This window comes from Chionomys nivalis, chromosome 2 (genome assembly GCF_950005125.1).
Source record: "Chionomys nivalis chromosome 2, mChiNiv1.1, whole genome shotgun sequence".
NCBI lineage: Eukaryota > Metazoa > Chordata > Mammalia > Rodentia > Cricetidae > Chionomys > Chionomys nivalis.
Window position 1 is genome coordinate 57903418 of NC_080087.1, and position 21683 is coordinate 57925100.

The 21683-nt window shown below is 47.7% G+C and overlaps 1 protein-coding gene across 2 annotated transcripts in view; it reads right to left on the bottom strand.

Annotated features, from left to right (window-relative positions):
• Positions 1-217: 217 nt before the first annotated feature.
• Positions 218-21683, bottom strand: part of Sobp (sine oculis binding protein homolog) — a 168928-nt gene continuing 147462 nt past the window's right edge. For both annotated transcript variants that reach the window (XM_057762050.1, XM_057762049.1), the window contains 2 exons: positions 18185-20113; positions 218-1833 (listed from right to left, as the gene is read on the bottom strand). In XM_057762050.1, the coding sequence (XP_057618033.1) occupies positions 18188-20113 (1926 nt within the window). In that variant the 3' untranslated portion in view covers positions 218-1833; positions 18185-18187. The remainder of the gene's footprint in view (positions 1834-18184; positions 20114-21683) is intronic.

Here is a 21683-nt window from a genome sequence, read left to right on the forward strand (position 1 = left end):
TTCTCAGAGATTTATTTCGTCTGACGAATCTGACACCGCAGGAAAAGGAGCACCCAGAGGGGCTGCGGCCTCCTCACAGGTGGGTTTGGTGGTGGGATGTTGGCTGCTTTAATTTGCTGTTGGAAGTTTTTCCGTTCCCTTTTATAAATCTCTCCCTGGGTTTGAGAGCGCTACCTCCCTCCCGCCTCCCTGTCCCCCACCCCTCCCCACCCCCAATTCCATGTTTAAAAAGCGAGCTTGCTCGCCAGGTGTGTCCCCCGAGCTCTCACGGCTCTAATAAATTAGGAGCACCTGTAAGACAGTAGCCTGACTCGACTGTACACAGGAGGGCATAGAAATACAGTATATACACGCGTCCGCCGCCCCAGCGCTGCAACCAGTGACGCCAGCCCTCCTCCTGCTGAGGCTCCGCGGCCTGGAGGGATGGGGCACCCGGACCCCTCCGGAGGGAAAAATTGCTTTTATTTGAGTTAGTAAACAGATACACTGAATCACAAGGTGATTTGATTTGATTTTTTTTAAAGGTTTTCTTCTCTTTTTTTTTTTTGAAATTTTTTTTTCTTTTCTTTTTTCTCGTCAGACTGGGGCACTCCACGACTGTCTCACCGACTCAGTGCCAGCACACATGTTCTAGAGGACTCTGGACTCGCAGCTACAACTGTACAAGTGCACACAAGTAAATCTACCCTGTTATCCTCCACCCGCTGATTGAGGATCGAATTGCACATTTCTCTTAAGCATGACAGGAGAAAGCAAACAGTGAAACAGAATCCTGGGCGATCTTTCTCACTTTCCTCTTGTTTTCATTGGTTCGCCCATACCATTCTAATTATCACGAAAGGGCTCTGCGTATGGAGAGATTGTCTCACTGACTTCCTGGATCTCCGAAAACCATCAGGGCTGAAATTTCATCCGCGTCTCTCCTGACGCCCAGCAAATATCCCCCCCCCCCAGATTATATTACACCTTGAGGGCATTTTGGTCTTCAGTTCGACACTCACTCTCTGTTCCCAAATGGGAGGCTATTTAGGGGCATTTCAAGAGAAAGCTGAGAAGAAGAAACATTTACCGAGTTCTCTTGGCATTCGGTCTCTGTAAAACCACAGTATAAACTATCCATGCTGCTTCTTACATCTGGCGGATCGAAAATTAAAAGCCATAAAAGTGTAACACTGAAAATATGGCATCAAAAAGGATAAAGGTGACCTTTGTAAAAAATAACATGAAAAGTATATTAGCCAATAAAATATTCTACCTCTTCATTTAAAAGTGCATCGTGGGCTGGGGCAGATGAATCTGAAGCTTTGGGACTCCAGCACCATCCCTTCTCCTCACCAAAAAACGTGAACAGTTCTGTTCCTAAACCATAAAAGCAAATCACAATTCTCATCGTAGCAGCAAACCACAGCAGTTCTTAAAAAGATTTAAAAAAGACTCTTGTTTTCCAGTCCCTAACATCTTCCGGCCTCAGCCGTACAGCCTTGAAGATGGGGTGAGGAGAATACCTACATTGGTCCTTGTGGCGTGTTGGTGGTTGTTTTTGTTTATTTTCAACCAGCGAAATCCCTAAGTTCCTCTGGGGAGAAGCAGAGAAGGAGGGAGCAGGAATGCTGGGCCCTGAGCTCCGTGGGTCCAAGACGGCTGGCTTCTCTGGCCTAGAGGCCACCAGGGAGGGCTGCTTCCTCCACGATGTTTAATGACAGGAAGCTGTGTTATTTGCTTGAACTTTAGCCAGAGGGGGGTGGTGAGCTGACCAGCTGGTGTCATTGGATGGCATGACATGATTTGCTCCACGCCCTCTCTCCATGCAAGGTACCCTGGGAGCGAGTGTTCCTGGGAAAAGATGAGAAGGAGCCATGAGAACGCACTGGACCAAATCTCTCCCCACCCACCCGCCTCCTCCCACCCTGACTCGCTGCAGAGAACCAGCCAGGAGAGAGCTGCAGCTCCCAGCCCCAGTTCCCCCAAAGCGGAGTCTCAGCCTCATGATTTCAGAGAGTTTCATTCAGTCTGCTCGGGATCAGCCCTGCCAGCTTTGTGTGAGCAGCTGAAACTCGAGCCCTCTTTGGAAAACCATACTGAGCATGATGGACCACGCCCATCCCCGAAGACCACAGCATCCTTTGCAAGCAGCCTCCAAATGACATGATTAACCAGCAGGAGGTCTGTGGAGTCCCGTAGGGTCACTCCAAAAACCGGGCAAAGTCATAGAGAGGCCCCAGATCTGCAAACATCATTGCTACCCTTTACATATTAACTCTGGTGTTTGAGGACTGAGGTCTCAAGGAGTCCATATTAGTAAATAAAAGTTTACTGATAGAAAACACACACGCACACATGCATTCATACACGCACACATGCATGCACGCATTCACATAACCCTCGCTTCAGAATTTCCTATGGAGGTAACTAAGCTGGAGGAAATAGCTTACCCATCTGTGGGTCTGACCTGTCAAAGGTAAGCCACCAGCGCTCCTCACATCCAAGCAACACGGGAGCACCAGATGCGCAGACACCAAGTCCCACATGCCTGGCCAAGATGGCCAGAGAGCCCAAACCGAACTTTCAAACTAGTTCTGGGGAATTCCAACCCCACGTTCACCACACACTCCTCTGCTTCCTTATGGCCTTCTGTTGCTTGCTGCCAGGCCCTTCATCTGAATCAGGGCCTTTGGGAAACAGCCATTTAGAAGCCTTCCCTGAAAGCTGTGACACCCCCGAGGGCCCCGGCCTGTCCACCTCTTTCCTCTTCATTAGTTGGCTGGGTGGTCATCGGTGTTCCACATGTCTTGTTAAATGGATGAGTTAAGCAGCTGTCTTCCACTATGTCCCCAAAGAGAGTCCCTCTGCCAATAAATGTGGTTGTCAGAAACACGAAAGGCTAAAATTTGGCAAATGTGAAGTGGTGACTAACGCAAGACACACAAACATCTTTACAACCACTGAGATTACTCTCAGAATAATGAGCCAATAATTTCACACAGGTGATACAATTTAGGAGTCAAAGGGAGCCCCCAGAGATAAAACATGACAATTCCACTTTATAGAAGGAGAAATGGAGGCTGCAGAGCCCCAGAGATCCACTCAGGGTGTTCCGAACCAGGGTTGTAGCTTGAGAGCGGGAGGTCAGCTGCCTGCTGGGAAGACTCAGCAGCAGCCCCGCTTTGAACCCTGCTGTCCAAATCCTGGTGTTAATAGCAATGATAATAATCATCAGCCAAAAACAAGGTTTGAAATTCTCAGTGTGCACGGCAGGAAATGCCTGAGTTCCCCAAATCATATTAAATCACCAGAGCCGTGTGCATTTAATATGTATATTAAATAACCAAAGTGAAAATGCAAAAGGCCACAAATATGCAACGGGGGTGGAATTACCAGGCCATGGAAGTCTTTTCATTCGGCACAGGCAGCTTTGGATATGGGGGTATTTATCTATGAATGCAGAGTTCACCTCCTCCACCCCTCCTTTCTGTTTGGAGGAGGAGACCCCAGAACAAAACCATCAAGATAGAGGGGGCACATCAGAAGCCATAGGAGAATGCAGAAGAGCTGAGCAATGGAAAGCAGATTAGAGACACAGGACCACTTCCTCTGGGGACACATCTTTTGCTTTGTCAAGCACAGCCCCCAGGCTGCTGAGGAGGAGGGGAAATATCCCCACCTTTGGGCCTGGGACCAAGAGTGGCCACATCTTGGAGTTGGGAAGCAGGATTGGGGGCGGGGGAGTGTCCAAATTCTTTCTTTTAAAGGGAAAAGAAAAACCGAGGGGTTTTAGCATTTCCTTCTAGTGACTGGGAGACACCACCATTTTTAATTGTTTCAACTGTTCGTTCTATGATGTATATAGTGTTTTTCTTTAATGCAATCACAACCCAAAGTGTGTGGGGGGTGAGGAATATCTCTCAAATAAGTGTCTTTGTATTCAAATCACCATTGGACAAGGACCAAATATGCCCAGCACCAGCCTATGTGGGGAAAATGTCTAGGCTTTCATAAGAGACTGGGAAATCGGGCTTATAATGAGAGCCATTCTGGAACCTTAAGTACAGCGTTTGCCATCCCAAACACTATAATAATCATTATTATTCTCTGGTATCTATTATTGTCTGGTAAATAATATGTGTTTTCCCCCCAAGTTCTAAAGGGTGCAGCTGCATGGTGTTCTATTTTTTGCAGACCCAGGCCTGCTGCTTTGCAAGCCTACTTCCATGGGGCTTATTTTAAGAGAGTGTGCAGGAGACCATATGTGCCCTTCCTCTCTCTCGGCACCCATGTGCACCTGGGACATCCCCAAAGGCCAGAGGCTGGCAGTCTCTTTCTGATGCCAACTTTTGAGGTGGGTGTTGGTACTAAAGTCAGCCTCTTCCATTGGGTCAAGGCAGCCCCCTTGTTGGTGACACAGGCAATGGGCTAGTGACACACGAGCGTGTTTGGGCTTCACCTTCCTGGTTCTCATTGGGGGGTATCTTATGGAGACCTCGGGAGCAGGGGAGAAACAGTCTTGGAAATTTAGAAAGTGGCCATGTCAGAAAGCTAAGGACCTTGGCCACACAGAGGACTCCCATGGAAAAACTGTCCCCAGTGTCTAAATGTCATCATCTGCACAGAGTGGAAAGGACAAGAAACAGGAGAGGCAAGCCCTCACAAGTCCCCATCCTAGCTGTCTGTGTGTTCCTGGACATGTTTCTCACTGGCCCTTCGCCACAGCTTACTGAGGGAAGCTGGAGAGGAACTTCCTACCACATCTCTTATCTCCCTCGGGCCGATCAGGGCACCTTCGACAAAGCTCAGTACCAAATATATAGTCTTGCAGCTTAAGCAACTGGATAATTATCTGTTGTCACAACATAAGCGAGGTGCCCTTTCTGGGTCTTCAAGTCCAGAGTTTGTTTCTTTTGCCCTAAGTGGCAATGAGTACCCACATACACGTGTGAGCATGTGCAAACACACTCTTGTGGTAGAGATTTCTGGAGTGCCTCTGAATGCAAAGGATTCTGGGAAAGTGTCCACACTTGAACCTTACAGTTTGTGTTTTCTCTGAATGGGTTCGTCTAAAGGCAGGATATCATCCATGTTTCCTGGAATAACACACACACACACACACACACACACACACACACACACGTCTTGTACTGTCTATTTCCCATATACAAATCCTAGAACTACCATGCTTGGCTTCTATGGGATATGGATGATCACCTGTCCTCAAATTCCAGACATGCCTTCCCCTTCTACCCAGAAGAGTATAGCAGCCTCTCACAGGATGACAACCGCACACCAAAAGGGCTGAGAGATACTCTGTCCACCTGGCAAGTTCACAGCGGAAGCCTTACTAAAAGCGTAATTTAATTACCCATCTTCCTTTGCCACAGAAAATTTTTTTCAAAGGACTAAGAGCAAAACTGAGCCTTATGCTGGTATAATTTTTCTAATTTGAATACTCTCAAAACACGACCATTCCCACTTGTACCTCTCTGATTTACAGCTTAAGATGCAGGAGGCTGTTGCATTTTGGAAAATTCTAGACTACCACTCGCAGTGGCCCTGAGGAAAAAAAGAATGGTCTCACTTCAAATCCAACAGTTCCAGGGTAGCCTTTATGTCATGCGAGATGTCATCTTTGCCTGGAAGCATGCCTCTTTTAATCTAGACTAGTTTCCAACTTTTTATTTTTGTTTCATTTCTTAAATATCTTTGTAATTTGCATAATCAAAATCTAGTAGGCCTGCCCTGTCTGGCTTATTTATAAAAGGCAAGGCCCCTCTTGTCTGTCATATTTGTTCTCTGGTGTCTAAAACCCCATGGCATCGACCCTATGATAAGCAAGAAATGCCCGCTGCCAAGCTGGCTTGCCTTCGCCCAAGTATCCTGGCCCTAGTAGAAATCCACTCACTTGAGCACGGCTGCCCATCACTTATCAGAGTTAAATACAGCCATTACGTGCTGGCAGAGGCTTCGCTGTTTATCTGGGACAATAACGAGTCCCTGAGGACAGACTGCTCTCAGGTAGCAGCAGCTATTCTGGGACACGCACAAGGGTAGAGCCCTGTGGTCAATGAACAGAGCCGCCTGCAGCAGCTGATAAACTCTGAATTTGATGCCAGATCGGGGTCCCTTACCCACCTATCGCAGCCAGGGCCATACAGCTTGGCCAGGCTTTGCCAAAAGGCTTCCCCACCTCCCATGTCAACCACTGTCATATGAATTTTGAAATGGCTTTTACCAGGTTGCACATTTTTAATCTTTGAAATGATGTTATCTCTTTTCTTATATCTCATTGAATGAATGCCCTAGAGGGGTTGGGGTAAACCAGCTTAGCCCCACACTGGCTTCCGGATTTCAACCTCATCACTCACCCTGTGGCTCTGATAAACTATTACTCATGTATATTTTCTTTTTAAACCAAGAATTCTGCATCTATCTATCTATCTATCTATCTATCTATCTATCTATCTATCTATCATCTATCTATCATTATCTATCTATCATTATCTATCTATCTACCTACCTACCTACCATCTGTCTGTCTGCCTATCTATCTATAATTTTTGTTTTTCAGAAAGTCTCATGTAGCCCAGGCTGGACTCAGATTTGGTCCACGCTCATCTCTGCTTTTTTACCTTGACCACTGAGGAGGCAGGTCATGTCTAAGATGGAAGGCACCTCCCAGAAATATGTACCATTTAGCTCCTTCATTTTGGCAAACTAGACCTCTGATAAGAAAAAAGTGTGTTTTCATTCAGGTCCCATCCAAAGCCCATAACCGGCCAATATACTTTCTTTGGCCAGTCTACAGCTCTGCTTTCTACACTCTCTGTGTCCCTCTGTCCCTGCTGCATGTGCTAGATCCTAGATGGACTGGGTAACTTCTCTGATTTAACTCCTTTACCACAGGATCTTGAAAAGCCCTTGCCAAAATTCTGCCTTGGGAAAAAAAAAAAAAAAAAGCAGACGCTGGTTGTGTCAAGGTTGAGCTGCTGTCTGAACACAGGCATTTTAGGAGACAAATAAGGGACCCTGAAGGAAAAAAGTAGCTATGCATGGCTGCCGGACTCGGGGCAAGTTTTAAGACCTTAGATAAGGTTTAGAAGAGTAATTTCCCTCAACTTCATTCTTTACGACCAGTAGCAGAGAGGGACAAGGCTTCAGATTAGTGAGAACAGCACTATAAAAAGTATGAGCAAGAAATCTGATTCCCCCTCCACCCTGCGAGGTCGTGGCATGTGGTTAATGGCTGCTTTTCCTTAGGCTTGCGATCCTTCAGCCCAGATGTACATTTATGCCTAATTTCTCCCTGCTCAGTGTGAGCCTGCCATGCAGGGGGTGGGGGTGGCAAAATGTGACCCTGGTCCTGGGCCCAGGGTCTGTAACATTAGCAGCTTTGATCAGATTGGGTGTCCTGGACGGAAAGAGAGGCAGATGAGGACTCTGGTTCTGAATGACCTTGGGCAGTCGCTTCCTGTCTCAGCCTGTTCTCCAGGGGGCATGAGAAGGACTCTGGTTCTGAATGACCTTGGGCAGTCGCTTCCTGTCTCAGCCTGTTCTCCAGGGGGCATGAGAAGGACTCTGGTTCTGAATGACCTTGGGCAGTCACTTCCTGTCTTAGCCTGTTCTTCATGGGGCACAAGAACTCTGATGGGAACGTCTGCTTTGCCTTCTCTAACATCTGAGCTGAACAGCATAGACATACCTGTTTTCCAGAACACACACAATGACAGACGTTCTGGACGGCAGAGCCTTGGGGCACGTTTTATAAGAAGCGTGTGCTCTGAGCGGGAGCTTGCTGGTTCTCTGAGTTTGGGGTCGCTGCTTCATTTTTATACCCATGACATATCCAAAGGCTCTGCATGGAGTCTCTGGAGCCAACTCCCAGCACTATTTACTGTTTACAGAGAATTACATGTAATTACATGTACTTACTATTACTGATTTTGCTAGTTGGGCACCAATGCTTTCCATGTTCCCTTACCTGCCCCTCACTAGAATCTTGTCCTGACACACTAGGGCGCTCACAGAGCTGAACTCACTCCTTCTTCCACTAAACAGATCCTCCGAGGCTTGAACCCCAAGTTCAAGCCACAAATCCACGTTTTCACCTCCCTTCTCTACCAGGAATCTGCTTTTACTACATGGAGAGGCCTCAGTTCTACAGCCCATGTGGGGAAAACAGACAAAAGAGCATCCCTCACAGATGCCAAACTCCTTTGACACAGTTTCCCAGAAAATTGTCTGTAGGTGTCTGAGAGTTAACAGCTCCACCCTGCCCTTCACTGGAACCCTACTGCTGTTCAGACCAAGGATGGGAGGCTGGGCATCACTGGGGTCCCTGCAGACATCCTGGCCCACTCAGGGGAAGCTGATGTCTAAAGCACCCCTGACTTCTGCAAAGCCCCTGATTTAACTTCCCCAAACAAATCAAGACTGCCAGACAATATACCCCGTCTTTTCTTACCCATCCTTACCCAATGAGTTAGCTCATTGTTGCTGGGGCCGGGTGGGATGTAGAACTCCTGTTTCCGTGACACCCTAAAGCCCACCAGTATACCCTTTATTGACCACAGAATTCCCGTTGGCTGTGAGATTGCCATCTACCCTCAGCCTTGAAGTCACTCTGGGCCTTCCCGGGACAAAGATGGTTCTTCACCGCCCTGCTTTGACAGGTTTTACATACAAGGCGCAGACTCTCTCACCCTCTAGCGCTAACACCTATGGCTGGTAATTAGTCTGTCATCAGGATTCCAATATCTGTGGGGCCTGTTGCTCCCTTTCTGTCTACGAACAGTTACTAAAGTAATTTCCCTCAAGCACAGATCTCATCATCACTCCTCTGCTCCAGATCACAGTGATTACAATCACTACCACATCCAGAACCAACTCCCCCACCTCCTGTGCCCCGTCTCCTCTACCCTCGGAGGTCCAGCCTCCAGGTACCTGTGCCTTGACATCTGGCTGCCTCCCTCATGCTTCCAGCCTGGCCCACTGGCCTCTGTCCTTTCCTTGGTTGAGAAGCCAACTGAATTCGTACGCTTTAAACAGTGCCCTCAAGAGACCCTTGAAATTGAGTTGCTCGATTTTGCCCACTCTGTCTGTCCCCAAGCAGGAAGCCAGAGCAACAGGAGGAACTTGTCCCCAGACTATTCTTCCATGAACCCCGCACCCCGTTTGCTTATTGTATTGGCTTATCTCCATGGTGCTTCTAAAAGTGACCTTGGCTATTTCTTGCCTCCTAACTCTCCCCAAATAAGAACCCCCTATCTTCCCAATTTTTATTTAATTTTCTCTCTATTCCCCCCCACCATGCTTTATTGATAGAATAACCATAATAAGAAAGCATTCAACACTGCTAGTGGGGAAAGGGTGTTTTGTCTTCTGGGGAAATGAAGATTATCTCTGAACAACGAATAAGCAAAAAGAACTGCCTCCCTCCCTCTTTTTGGATACAGCAGTAATGTGCTTTATGGATTGTATTATATAAATTAAGTACAAATTAAGGATTTATAAATACCAAATAAAGGATTTTTAAAGTCTTTACTTCTGGGGGCTGGGGATGTTGCTCATTTGGTGAGTGCTTGTCTATCATGCACGAAGGCTTGAATTTGCTGCCTAACACCGTATACGCTGGGCATGCTGTTATACTTCCATAATTCCAGCACATGGGGGGAAAAGCCCCAGTGTCAGAAGTTTAAAGTCACTCTCAGCTACATGGAGAGTTCGAGGCTAGCCTGGACTCCATGAGATCCTATCTTGAAAAACAAAACAAAAAGTTATTATTTCTGTACAAGAGACAGCATGCATGTGTACGCAAACACACAGAGCCGAGACGTAGGAACACAGGGAGTCCACTGGTGTGCAGGAACTGCTTTCAGAACCAGGACCAGTAGCCCTGGTCTTCATGTGAGAGGCTATAATGCTCTTTTACTCAAATCTTTCATAGATTTTTCAATCAGTATTTGAGATTCACATTGCTCAAACCTTGGAGGATATGAAAATAGCCATTAAGTCCCATGTTTATGATGTCATCATATCAAATGGGAGAAATAGAGGGACCTGGGTATATTTTTGGTTTGGCAAACTCTAGAACTATTTTTTTTTTCAAACATTTGGGGTTTGGCTAAAACCAAGTCTTATTTTGCCAAGCACTTTGGCTTTAATTTTTAAACCCATGTGTATTTTAAAAGAAATTCTATCTATATGTTTCTGACTCATTTACACTTAGCTCATGAAAACCCTGTTTGGTAAGCGCTAATAGATGTCCCGGCAGGTTTATGAGCCTTCTTAAGCCTTCTTTCCCCTCCATCCTTACCAGAAGGTAGTATTTTGCTAGCCATAAAAGAGTGTGAGCCCCAGAGGCATGTGATCGTCTGCGATTTATGACCTCTAAAGCTTAAGTGGATTGTGAGTTTGGAAGGCTTTCTCCCCTTCCTCTTTCCCCTAACTGCACAAACAGGCTCCCACCGACAAAGACTGCTACCTCTTACCTTCCAACAGGACTGGAGGCAAAAGTCAAGGATCCATTCTATCCACCAACAAGTTGCTCCTGAAACTTTTTTTTAGAGGAAGAGTCTGTTGCTTCAAATTCAGCTGGACACAGACTGAGACGTGACAATCTAAGGGAACCTTCACCAACCGTGCTCAGGAGAAGTGAACTCAACTTGGTTCAGGTTAGAAGAGTTTACCTTTTGAGTACTGAGAGATTATCTTTTTTAATAGCAGACAACCAATCCTGTTAAGGAGTTTTAACACTTAAAAAAAAAAGCCGAATCCACTAAAAATGGCATTTGAATTAAACCCAGAAAAGCAGGAAGAATGTGCCCGCGTGCAATGACTTTTCCCAAATCTTCCATAATGGTACTTGGATAGCAGGCAATTACAGTGTTCTATGGGAGATGATGGCTTTGGATCAAGCACTTAAAAATGGCTTATAAATATTTAAACTATAAGCATCTAACAAATCGTAACGACAAAGTTTTACATTTAACCACATGTGCTCCAAATATCTTGAAATTACTCTAAATATAGGTTTAAAATATCAAAAGGGCTTGCTGATGGCATGTAGAACTGTGCAGGGAAACTTAAACCTGATCATTCTTGCTCACACAACACCCACTTTGCACGACTGTGAAAGCATGCGCATATAGATTCCGTCAGAAAATGATCTGGTTCCAGTCCCTTACTGAATTTGTAAAGCAGGGAAGGAAGGATAAAAATACCGGGCTGCCCTTCTATCCCTGACTGCAGCTTAGCTGCTTCGCTTCTAGCTAGTTTGTTACTGTGGGTTGTCTCAAGTGTAAGACTGTAACATTTCAGAAATACTCGGAGAACAGGCAGCTAGCCTTACAGATACATGCTAGATCCATTCATAGTCAAGACAGTCCTTGGCTGGGGAAATGAGCAGCGTGAAGGGAAGACAGGGACTTTTGAATTGTGTCTTTGGACGTTAGGGGCGACTCTTATCAAATGATCTTCTAAGTGTGTTTTCACTTTTGATTCTTTAAATGCCAGCAAACACCTCTTTGCTTTCTGCTTTACTTAAAGCAAAACACAGCTTGTCATTGGAGGTTTGAAGGGACAGCGATGGAACAACAGTGGGGACGGCCAAGATTGGATTTGTCACAGCCCTGACTCGGGGAAGCAGGGCATGTTGTTCAGTTCTGGGGCTTGCCTTCTCCTGCAGGGCTGTGCACTTAGGGAACTCTTGAGTAATTAGGTGCACACTCAGGGACTATTTTAAAGCCTAGGTATTAATCCCAAGGTTTGTTGTGTAGTTTGCTTTTGCTCCAAACATCTTAAATAGCATTTTCTAAGTGAGCCTTCAGTTTATTCTGTGTTGGGGTTGGAGCCATGACTCCACGGTCAAGAGCACTGGCTGTTCTTCCAGAGGACCAGGGTCCAGTTCCCAGCACCCACATGGCAGCTCACAACCACCTACAACTCTAGTTCCACGGGAATCTGATGCTGTTTTCTGGGATCCATGAGCACTTGCACATGTGTGGTGCAAACACACACACACGCAGGCAAAATATCTTTACACATAAAAATACATTTCTAGTCAGGTGGTGGTGGCCCATGCCTTTAATCCCAGCAGAGGCAGGTTTATCTCTGTGAATCAGAGGTCAGCCTGGTCTACAGAGCTAGTTCCAAGACAGCCAGGGATACACAGAGAAACCCTGTGTTGGAAAAGAAAAAAGAAAAAGGACAAAAAGAAGGGAGGGAGGGAGGGAGGGAGGGAGGGAGGGAAGAAAAGAGGAAGGAAGAGAAGGAGAGAGAGAGAGAGAGAGAGAGAGAGAGAGAGAGAGAGAGAGAGAGAAAGAAAAAAAATACACTTCTAAAACGTTTAAACATATTGTTCCCACCCTACTGCTGGTCATGCATTCTCAGTTCTGAGTTCGTTCTTCCTTTTTTCTCAGATCAACACTATTCAAAGAGTACCACTTGCTCTTTATGTAAACTGCCATCTGATTGGCCACATTAAACACGGTCCATCCCGACCTGTTTACCTTTTCAAGCTGCTTTATCTCCTTGTCTGAAGAAATTGCCTTTATGCCTTTTGAGTCACCTAAAATAATTCACACACACATAAATGTGCCTCCTTAGCATCCATCCACGTATGAGATGCACGAACATGTCAGCTGAAGGAGACAACATGCCATGCAGGACATGGTGCAGGGAAGCGAACAGCCTCCATCCCTTTGGCAGGATCTCTGAACTCGGGAGTCTGGAGAGGGGAGGGTGCTGGCGTGGACGTGCATGTATACATGAGCTAAGTGTTGGGCACTGGCGTGTATTTGGGCTCCTTAGACACCTCCTCTGCCTTTCCCTAAGGCTTGTCTGCGTGAAAGGAGGTGTGAGTGACTGAATCACGATGCATAGGCAGCCACTTTCCGTGTGACAAGGGACTCAGTCATTAAACCTGGTCATGGCACCTTGTTCCAAGGCCCTTCTGAGCAATGGTTTTGCTTGCTAATAAATAGTGGGTCAAATGTCTCCTGTTTTCCATCCCTTGGCCACCTCTCTCTTTCTCTTTGTGCTGGGGAACTGGGAAGAATGGCTACCACCCCCAGATCTGCCCCTACAATGTCAGCTTCAGTCCCTGCCCACATCTGGGACTCCAGTTGGCCTGCTCCCTTGGTGTCAGTGGGATTTTTCTATAGAAGAAAAATACTTCTATAGAAGTATACTGTATAAACTTTGGAAATTCGGGCACTGGGGGAGTCTCTAGCTTGTACCTTCTTTGGTTCCTTTTCTCCTGTCACCACGGGCCCTCACTAGGTATGGTAGCTTTAGTTTTTCACACTGTGTCACTAAGGCAATCATTTAAAGGCATCAGGCCACTGTGATGTTGTGACATTAGGTTCATGGCAAAAGATTGCCAAAAATAAACTCTTGGTTTTAATTGGATAATTAACTCAGCTTTCTTGGAGCAACAAGAAAAACTCCCAGTTCGTAATATTGCTTTCTAACGATGCAAGATAACCCTTCTGCCACTTGGGCTAGAAGATCTTGGAAACACTGCGCTTCCAGGATTGAGGGAGTGGCTCCCTTTTGCAAGGTTGTGCATCAAACATTTTACTTGCCTCAATTCAGTTCCAGCACTGCTCCAGTGACAGGCTTCATCCCAAAGCACTAGACCCCTGCCCACGGATCATCCCCACATTCCGGCAGAGCCTCGCTACACAGTATGGAAAAGCTGCACATTCGGGTCCTTCCTCTTGGAACCCCTGATACTGGCAGCCGGAGTTCACTGGATAAGAAGACATTTCTGTGCCCCATCTTGTCACTAATATTTCAGAAGTGGTCACGGCCAGCACTCTCAGGTGCTCACCAGTTCTGGGTGTATACGAGTCAACCTGGTGGCTCTCTGTATACTCTCTCCTAGAACCATATAGTCAAGCGCTTACAGAGAGACAGGATGACTTTGAACTCAGGGACCATCACCCATTGAATACTTCTAATCATTAAATACTGCAGCATAAACAGCTCAGGTCTGGTCTAAGAATGGAAGATGCCCCATTTGTACCCATTTCCTCTCCTCGCCCTGTTGTTTTTCTTTAAAAGCGGGCACCCATGTATTTGACATTCTTTTCCACTTCCTCCCAGAGAGCCTGCTCTTTTGGACTTCTCAGTGTGAGAAATAAAACTGGCGACCTTTTCCCCTCCCCCTCCCCCAGTGGAGCTAACCCTATGCTGTGGAACAGCGATTTCAGGGGTGTGATGTCACACAATGACCAGACGAAGCTCCCGAAAGCCCAACATACATGACCCGCCTCCAGTTTTCTCCAGATGCAAAGGGTAGCTTCTGCTGCTGAGCAGGGAGGAGCATTTCTAGAACCAATTGGAGAGCCACGGGGGTGGGTGGAGCTGTGTGGCTCTTCTGCTCCAGAAGAACAAGGAGGATGGTGGTGGAAGGGTTACTCCCGGTCTTCATTTTCTCATTGATTACTCTGTTTAAAAATATGTCATTTCCTTGGAAAACCGAGGAATGGGGAATATTTGCTTGGAATATTTTCAAGAATTTACATACGGTCATTCTGAACTCCCCGATGTACAGTAAACAAGTGTAAACTGTAGAAATCTGGAGAATATATGAGTGCACACAGCTATTCACCAAGCTCCCAGACAATAACAAAGAGGAGACATGAAGAGTTTGGTCAGTATTTACACATTGCTTTCCTTAATAATTAAGTTTTTTTTTCCTGGCTACCAAAGCTGTAGGACTGGTATCCAGAGCTATAAACAATGGAGATTAAAGGGAGTTTACAACCTTTTAAAAATCTTTAACTAAATTTAACCAGTTTTGCATCTAGGAGAAACATCTGCCCACTGAAATTATTTGTAGCCATATGAACAAACAAGAATGAATACGGTAAGGAAAGCAGGAACAGAATAATTTCAAAATAGGAGAGGGAGGAGTCTGCCATTTGCAAAACAAAACAAAAAAAATCTAGCAAATGTTAGATTCTTTGAAGGGAAGTGTGGCTGGCTTTCTGATTTCAGAATATGCCCTTTAAGATCTGGGTATGGTGTGAAACAGGTGAACGTGGAGAAAAGAATGAAAGGCACTATGTATTTACAGACCTCTGAGAGGCGCCCCGTGAGGCATGACCAAAAGCGTGTGGGGCAGTCTCACCCGCGCCTCACTGCCTGTCTAGTCGCTGTTGGGTGTATGTGTGTGTCATTCGGGTACCAGAGGTTGGTGTATTTCCCAATCCTATCCCACCTTATTTTCTGAGATGACAACATTTGCTTAACCTTAAGACAATTGATTTAGCTACACTGGGTGTCCTGCATGACCCAGAGATGCTCCCATCTGTCTCCCACTGCTGGGATTACACGTACATATCATGGCGCCTCACTTTTTACATGGGTGCTTGTGGGACAAGCACTTCATCCACCGAGGTATCTCCCAGCCCTTGTTTTGTTTTGTTTTTAATGCTTTCATTTTGGCATTAACTTGTTGCCAAAGTGTGTTTATTACTACAGCAGAAAAGCTACTTAGTCCTTAGTGAATAGATGTCCTTCCCAATTTCCTCCCCCATGTGAACAAACTGAGTTCCTGAAGGTGTAGGGACCAAAACAGCACCTCCTGTGCCCAGGAAATCAGAGAGAAAGAGTGGGTGATTATAGCAGGTGGAGGTTGTGCTGGGAGGTAAACCGGGACCAGTGACTCCCTGGAGACATGGTCCCCCTCCTTAAATCTCTTTCTCTGCCTCCTCTCGGCAGCCCACAAAACCTGTTTCTGACTTTAAAAAAAAGAGATGCAATTTCTTCGGGGGACCCACCATAAAAAGGATTCTCCCATCACAAGAGTTAAGAGGCACTTTGGTTATGCCATCTTCTAGAATTGGCTAAGGCCAAGTTAACGTCTTTAGTGCCGATGCTGTTCTACAAACAAGACCCTAACCTGGTTACTCAGCCAAATGGCTTATGCTTTTAACGATCTTTCCATCTTTAGCTAACCTATAGGGCAGCGTCCCTGTTCCTGGCCTGGTCACTTCTGACTGTGGTAGCCGTGTCCTCTTTCTCCCCCCCTCTTCCTTTAATACCTTGACTGTGTGTGTATATAAATGATTCTTCCCAGGACTTTCTGAAGGGTTTTTTGCTTGTTTGTTCTGTCACAAATCAACCTGTCACTTAAAGCACTGCAAAGCAGATTAAAATATCTGGGGCATTTTCAGTTGAGATACCTGTGAGAAAGTTCAGGCCACCTGTCTTCAGACTGCAGAAATGGTAGAGCTAATTGGGAAAGCATGGTGGCCTCAGTTCTGGTCTTCTGCTCTACTGGCAAAGCCACCAGTAGAAAAGGAGACCCCGAACTATGGTGGCAGAGAAAAGATTCTCACACTAGGCAATAAGCCTTCTGCTCAGGTTCAGGGTTTCCACCCAAGCCCCTGGATGCAAGGGAAGTGCCCATGTCCCCACTAAGAAGCAGCAGGTTGGCGGTCTAGGATTGTGTTTGTGGCGGGAAAAACAAGAATGAAAAGCTGGGGAAAGTGGTATGAAGAGGCTTGCCGTGTTTTGCGGACTCTCCCCCAAGGCAGGAGGAGGATTTTTATCAATGCGGTGATGGAAGAGCCTTAGCTGACTCTCCTGCAGGGTGTTACAGGAGACTGAGCTCTGCAGTTCACAACTTGGATTTGAAGCACATCTCTGCTCTCAGGTTTGGTAATCTTGGCCACATCCCCCAATCCTGTTTCTCCACTAGGAGAATGAAGATAATTGTTCTATGGATCTACAAAGACATACGAGTGCTAAAACACCCAGGAGAGCCTGCAGAGATGTGTTGAGAATACTCTTTTTGCCTCCCCTTGCCAGACCCCTTCCTGCCTGGGTTACATCTCTCACTTCAGGACTTGAGGCAGCCCAGGAGAACATTCTTTTGGGTGTGTGTCCCCAGCCCAAAGAGGGAGCAGTGTTCAAGTTAATTGCAGGAGAAGTGCCCATCTCTCTTTTCCTTTCCCTAAATGGTTAATAAACAATGGAAGTTTTAGCTTCTTGCCTGCTCGGGTAGATGGGAGAGCTCACATTCTATGTTTGGGTGGACAGGCCTGGAATCAACAATGGGGCCCACTGACCAGCTCTGACTGAGCAAAAATCTCTAAACCACAACTTCCTTCTTGGCAGAGTGCTCCCAATGCCTACTGTGGTGGTTTGAAAGAAAATGGCCCTCAAAGGGAGTGGTGCTATTGGGAGGTGTGGCTTTGTAGGAGTAGGTGTGGCCATGTTGAAGGAAGTGTGTCACTCTGGGGGTGGGTTTTGGGGTCTCCTTTGCTCAAGCTTTGTTCACTTCCTGTTGCCTGCAAGTCAAGATGTAGGACATGGCTACTTCTCCAGCACCATGTCTGCCTACACACCACCATGTCCCACCATGATGATGACGGACTAAACTTTTGGAAATGGAAGATATTACCCCAATGAAATGCTTTTCCTTTATAAGCGTTGCCATGGTCATGGTGTCTCTCCATAGCAACAGAAACCCTAACAAGACTCCTACTTAGTATTGGCTAAAGGAGTCACTACAGTGGCTCACATATGGTCCCCATCATCTCACAGTAGCCTTGGACTTGCCCTCAGTGGCTTAGGATTCAGAGATCATACATGGTCAGAGATGAGCCCTCCCACTTCATCAAGGTCTGTATGTAGAAGTGAGAATCACCAGCTCAGCCACTGAGTCCAAAAGGGTTACACGGCAGGTTGGGAGGAAGGTTAGTTTTTAAATCTTAGCCCACAGATGGGATCCTACGGTTACCTGGACAAGCTAGGATGACATTCGGTTAAGCAGGTTCCCGATGTTTGCCCACCTGATGGGATCCCCGTCACTTCAATACTGCCCCGCAACCTCATGACTAAACATTAAGATTACTCAAGTAATCTTCCCTCCCCCACCCACTTTTCCAGTGGGGTAAATTAGGTATAAACCCGAGAAGAAGAAGAAAACAAACATGTAACAAAAGAGTGTGTTTTCCTCTCGGGTTCAAGGGCTTGAGTGATCATGGCGCTTAAGCTGCCTCTAGGCTGTAAACCGGTAATGGTGTACTAAACACTGTCAGGTGTCAGAGGTGCAGGATAAGTACACGGTGAAAGAGGTAAGGGACAGGAATGTGATGGCCACATCCCGCCTCTGCCTTCTAAGAAGCAAGGCGAGGGACATTGGCTCTTGGAGGAGTGCCCAGGTGGACATACAAACCTTTTACTTATTCTGGTTTCTAATTCGGAGGCACCTCCTTTTGAGCGGCGGCTCCAGGTCCTCGGGGCCGGCGCTGAGCATGGGCGAGGAGATGACACACGGTGCCATGGCAGCCTTCTCCGTGGGTTTTGGCACAGGCTGGATCACGCAGCCGGTCTTGGGCAGCATCCGCAGAGCATAGGCGTGGTCCTCATCCGCGGGGTTATTGAGGTTTGGGTCCGACTTGTCGCCCCCCGCCAGGGCCTCCTCCCCCATCAGCTTTTTGGTCGCCTCCCCATCCAGGTGGCAGTTGGAAGCGCAGTTGTTCTCCTTGACCGACTCCAGCTCGTTCACCGCTGGCTCCACAGGCGACAGCAGCTTTTTGGGTGGCACGGGGGGCGGTGGTTGCTCCGGCGGCGGATCTGCGCCCTTAGCCTCGGCCGGGACGCCGCGGGTGCCGTTCACGATGACGTTGCAGGCGGCGGCAGCCTCGGGACCCGCTGGGGCGCCCGGGCCCGGGTCGCCGGCCGCGGGAGGGCTGCAGTGGCCGTCCCTGCAGCCGCCGCAGGTCCTGCGCTCCGCCGCGCCCGGCTCGCGCTCCGCCTTGACGTGCGCGTGCAGCGCGCGGTGGATCACGTTGTGCAGCCGGGAGCGGTGGCCCACTGTCAGGTCGATGACACCATCCTGTGGGCCGTGTAGCACGCCGGCGAAGCCAGGCTGGCCTCCCGCACCCGCGGGGCTGCCGGCACGCCGGGTCAGGTCCACCACCTCCCCACGGCCGCGTTCGGAGGGCGCCAGGCTCAGAGCTTGGCCGGAGCTTCCAGGCGGCGAGTCGGCCGACTTGGACGAGCCCTGCTTGGAGTCCCGCGGAGACAGGGAGCGTCCCCCCGACTTGCCTCCCGCTGCCGCTGAGTCGCCTGGGGCACTCGGAACGAAGCTCTCCCCATTGCTCGAGAATCCGTTGGGGGGCTTGGAATCGTTGACGTGGGGAATGGGGATAGGGATAGGGATGGGCACCGGCAGGGGCACGATCACTGGGTACGGCACGAGTAGCGTAGGGGGCGGCACCAGCGGGGCAAGCGATGGCAGCCCGAAGTTCATCATCTGGGGCACCGGCATCGGGCCGTTTGGCATCATGCTTACTGGAGGGAAGGGAAGGCTGGGCAAGGGCGCGCCCGGGGGCGGCGGGGGCAGTAACCCCGGGGGGTTCCCAGGCATGGTAGGGGTGCTCGGTGGGTGGATGTGGGGTGATAGCATGGGCCTGTGCATGGGGCTGGAAGTGGGGCCCAGGTTCCTGGGGCCACCGGGCGGAGGCCCAATGCCCGGGAGTATGGGATTGGACAGGGGGCTGTTGGGGTTGGAGGCATGGTGCGGCGGCCCACGAATGAAGGGCGGGCGGATCTGCTGTATGATCTGCTGCTCCATGAAGATGGGCAGCGGCACAGGGCCACGGTTGGTCATCACCATGGGAGGGCTGCGAGGCGGGACGCCCAGCGGAGGTCCGATGCTAGCAGGTGGCTGGACCGAGACAGGAGGGATATTTGGAGTCTCGCTGATGGGGAGGGACTTGGGCACTGGCGTGGGGATTTTAGTGACAGAGCAGTTGGCAGTGTCAGATGGAGAGACGGTGGTGGACGAGGATGGGCCAGGACCCTGGCTTTGGCCAGCTGCAGTCACCGGGGAGGGAGCCTTCCTCCGAGCATCTGTTAGCGGGATATTCCAAGAGTCTGGAGTGAGCAGCTGCACCCCGGTGCCTTCTGCTTTACTTTCCATGTGAGGGTGTAACGTGCTGCACAGCCCAGCTGGAAGATTGGCCTGTGTCTCTTTGTAGAAAATGTCCATTTTGTATTGATTGAGGCATTTTGCACTGCAGAACTGAAGCCTTCTTTCCCCGTCCCCAAAATCCAGGTATTCTTTTGTATGCCTTATGTGTTTACACCAGTCACACACCTACAACACAGCAATAAAAACCACAACAGGTAAGATAAGCTTTCTCTGCAGATGGCGTTCATGTTTCACATAAAGGCTCTTTCAAACTTTATCATAATTTGTCAAATAGTTGGAAGGGTTCCTTTCAGAAGGTAAGTTTCTGAAATGTTTGCGAATGATGAATTTGCTTTATAAATAGGATCTTCAAAATAGCAACAACCACAGTCTCTCTTTTTTTCCTTAAAAAAATGATGTTAACAGTGTGAAAATGACTTGAAGATGGTTCTGACAAAACAGAATGGACCTGCTCAGTACACTTATCCAGTACACCTGCCCGGTACACCTGCCCATATACTTACCCAGTCTACCTGCCAGTCCACCTGCCCCAGTCCACCTGCCCAGTACACTTACCCAGTACACCTGCTCAGTATACTTACCCAGTACACTTACCTGGTACACCTGTCCAGTACACATGCTCAGTACACTTCCCAGTACACTTGCCCAGTACACTTACCCAGTACACCTGCACAGTATACTAACCCAGTACACTTACCTGGTACACCTGCCCAGTACACTTCCCCAGTACACCTGCCCAATACACCTGCCTGGTACACTTATCCAGTACACGTATTCAATACTTGCCTTCATAGTTTTACTTATCAGGTTCACTGGAAACAGACTCTAAAAAATGATGGAAGAAGCCGGGTGGTGGTGGCGCACGCCTTTAATCCCAGCACTCGGGAGGCAGAGGTAGGCGGATCTCTGTGAGTTCGAGACCAGCCTGGTCTACAAGAGCTAGTTCCAGGACAGGCTCCAAAACCACAGAGAAACTCTGTCTCAAAAAACCAAAAAAAAAAAAAAAAAAAAAAAAAAAAAAAGAAAAGAAAAAAAGAAAAAAATGCTGGAAGAAAGTAATCTCTAGAGAGTTCAATGGTGATGCAACATAACCTCTTACTAGTCCCCTTATTTATGTAAAGTCTCTCTGTGCTATAGACTGCATCCAGTGCCATGGTTGGAAAGGATGTGCTGAGCTAACCAATAACATAAAGTGCTGAATACCCTCATGTCTGACTTCCAAGGAGCAACTTGGACTTTGCCATGAAGTCTGTGTGAGGTTTAGCTCTCTCAACCTGTGATGTTGCAGCAAGCTAGAATTATTTTTGAGCTGTTTGCCCACTCTTTCTCAGCAGTCAGAATTTTTGGTGACATTCCTTGGCAGACAGCCTTATTTAACAACTTTTCAAACACCAGAGAACATTTTCCAAAAGTTGTTATGGCTTCCACCCCATCCCCCTTCTACTCCTGGCAAAAGAAGGATATCACCAAATTTATTTCAGAGCTGGGCTGCAGAGCTAATTAAAGACTCAGAGCCTTCCCAATTGGAAATCAGTAGACACCAAAGTTCAAAAAATAGTCATTCTCGGCTGCAGAACCCATTACTTTGGAGAAATTATTGTGATTTCATTAACACATTAATTTTGCAACACCATCAGCTCTCACAGATGGTGAAGACATGATCTACAATTCAAATATGACTCTTGTTTGCACAAATGTCTTCCCTTCATATGGCATTTTAAACAAGAATTAACAT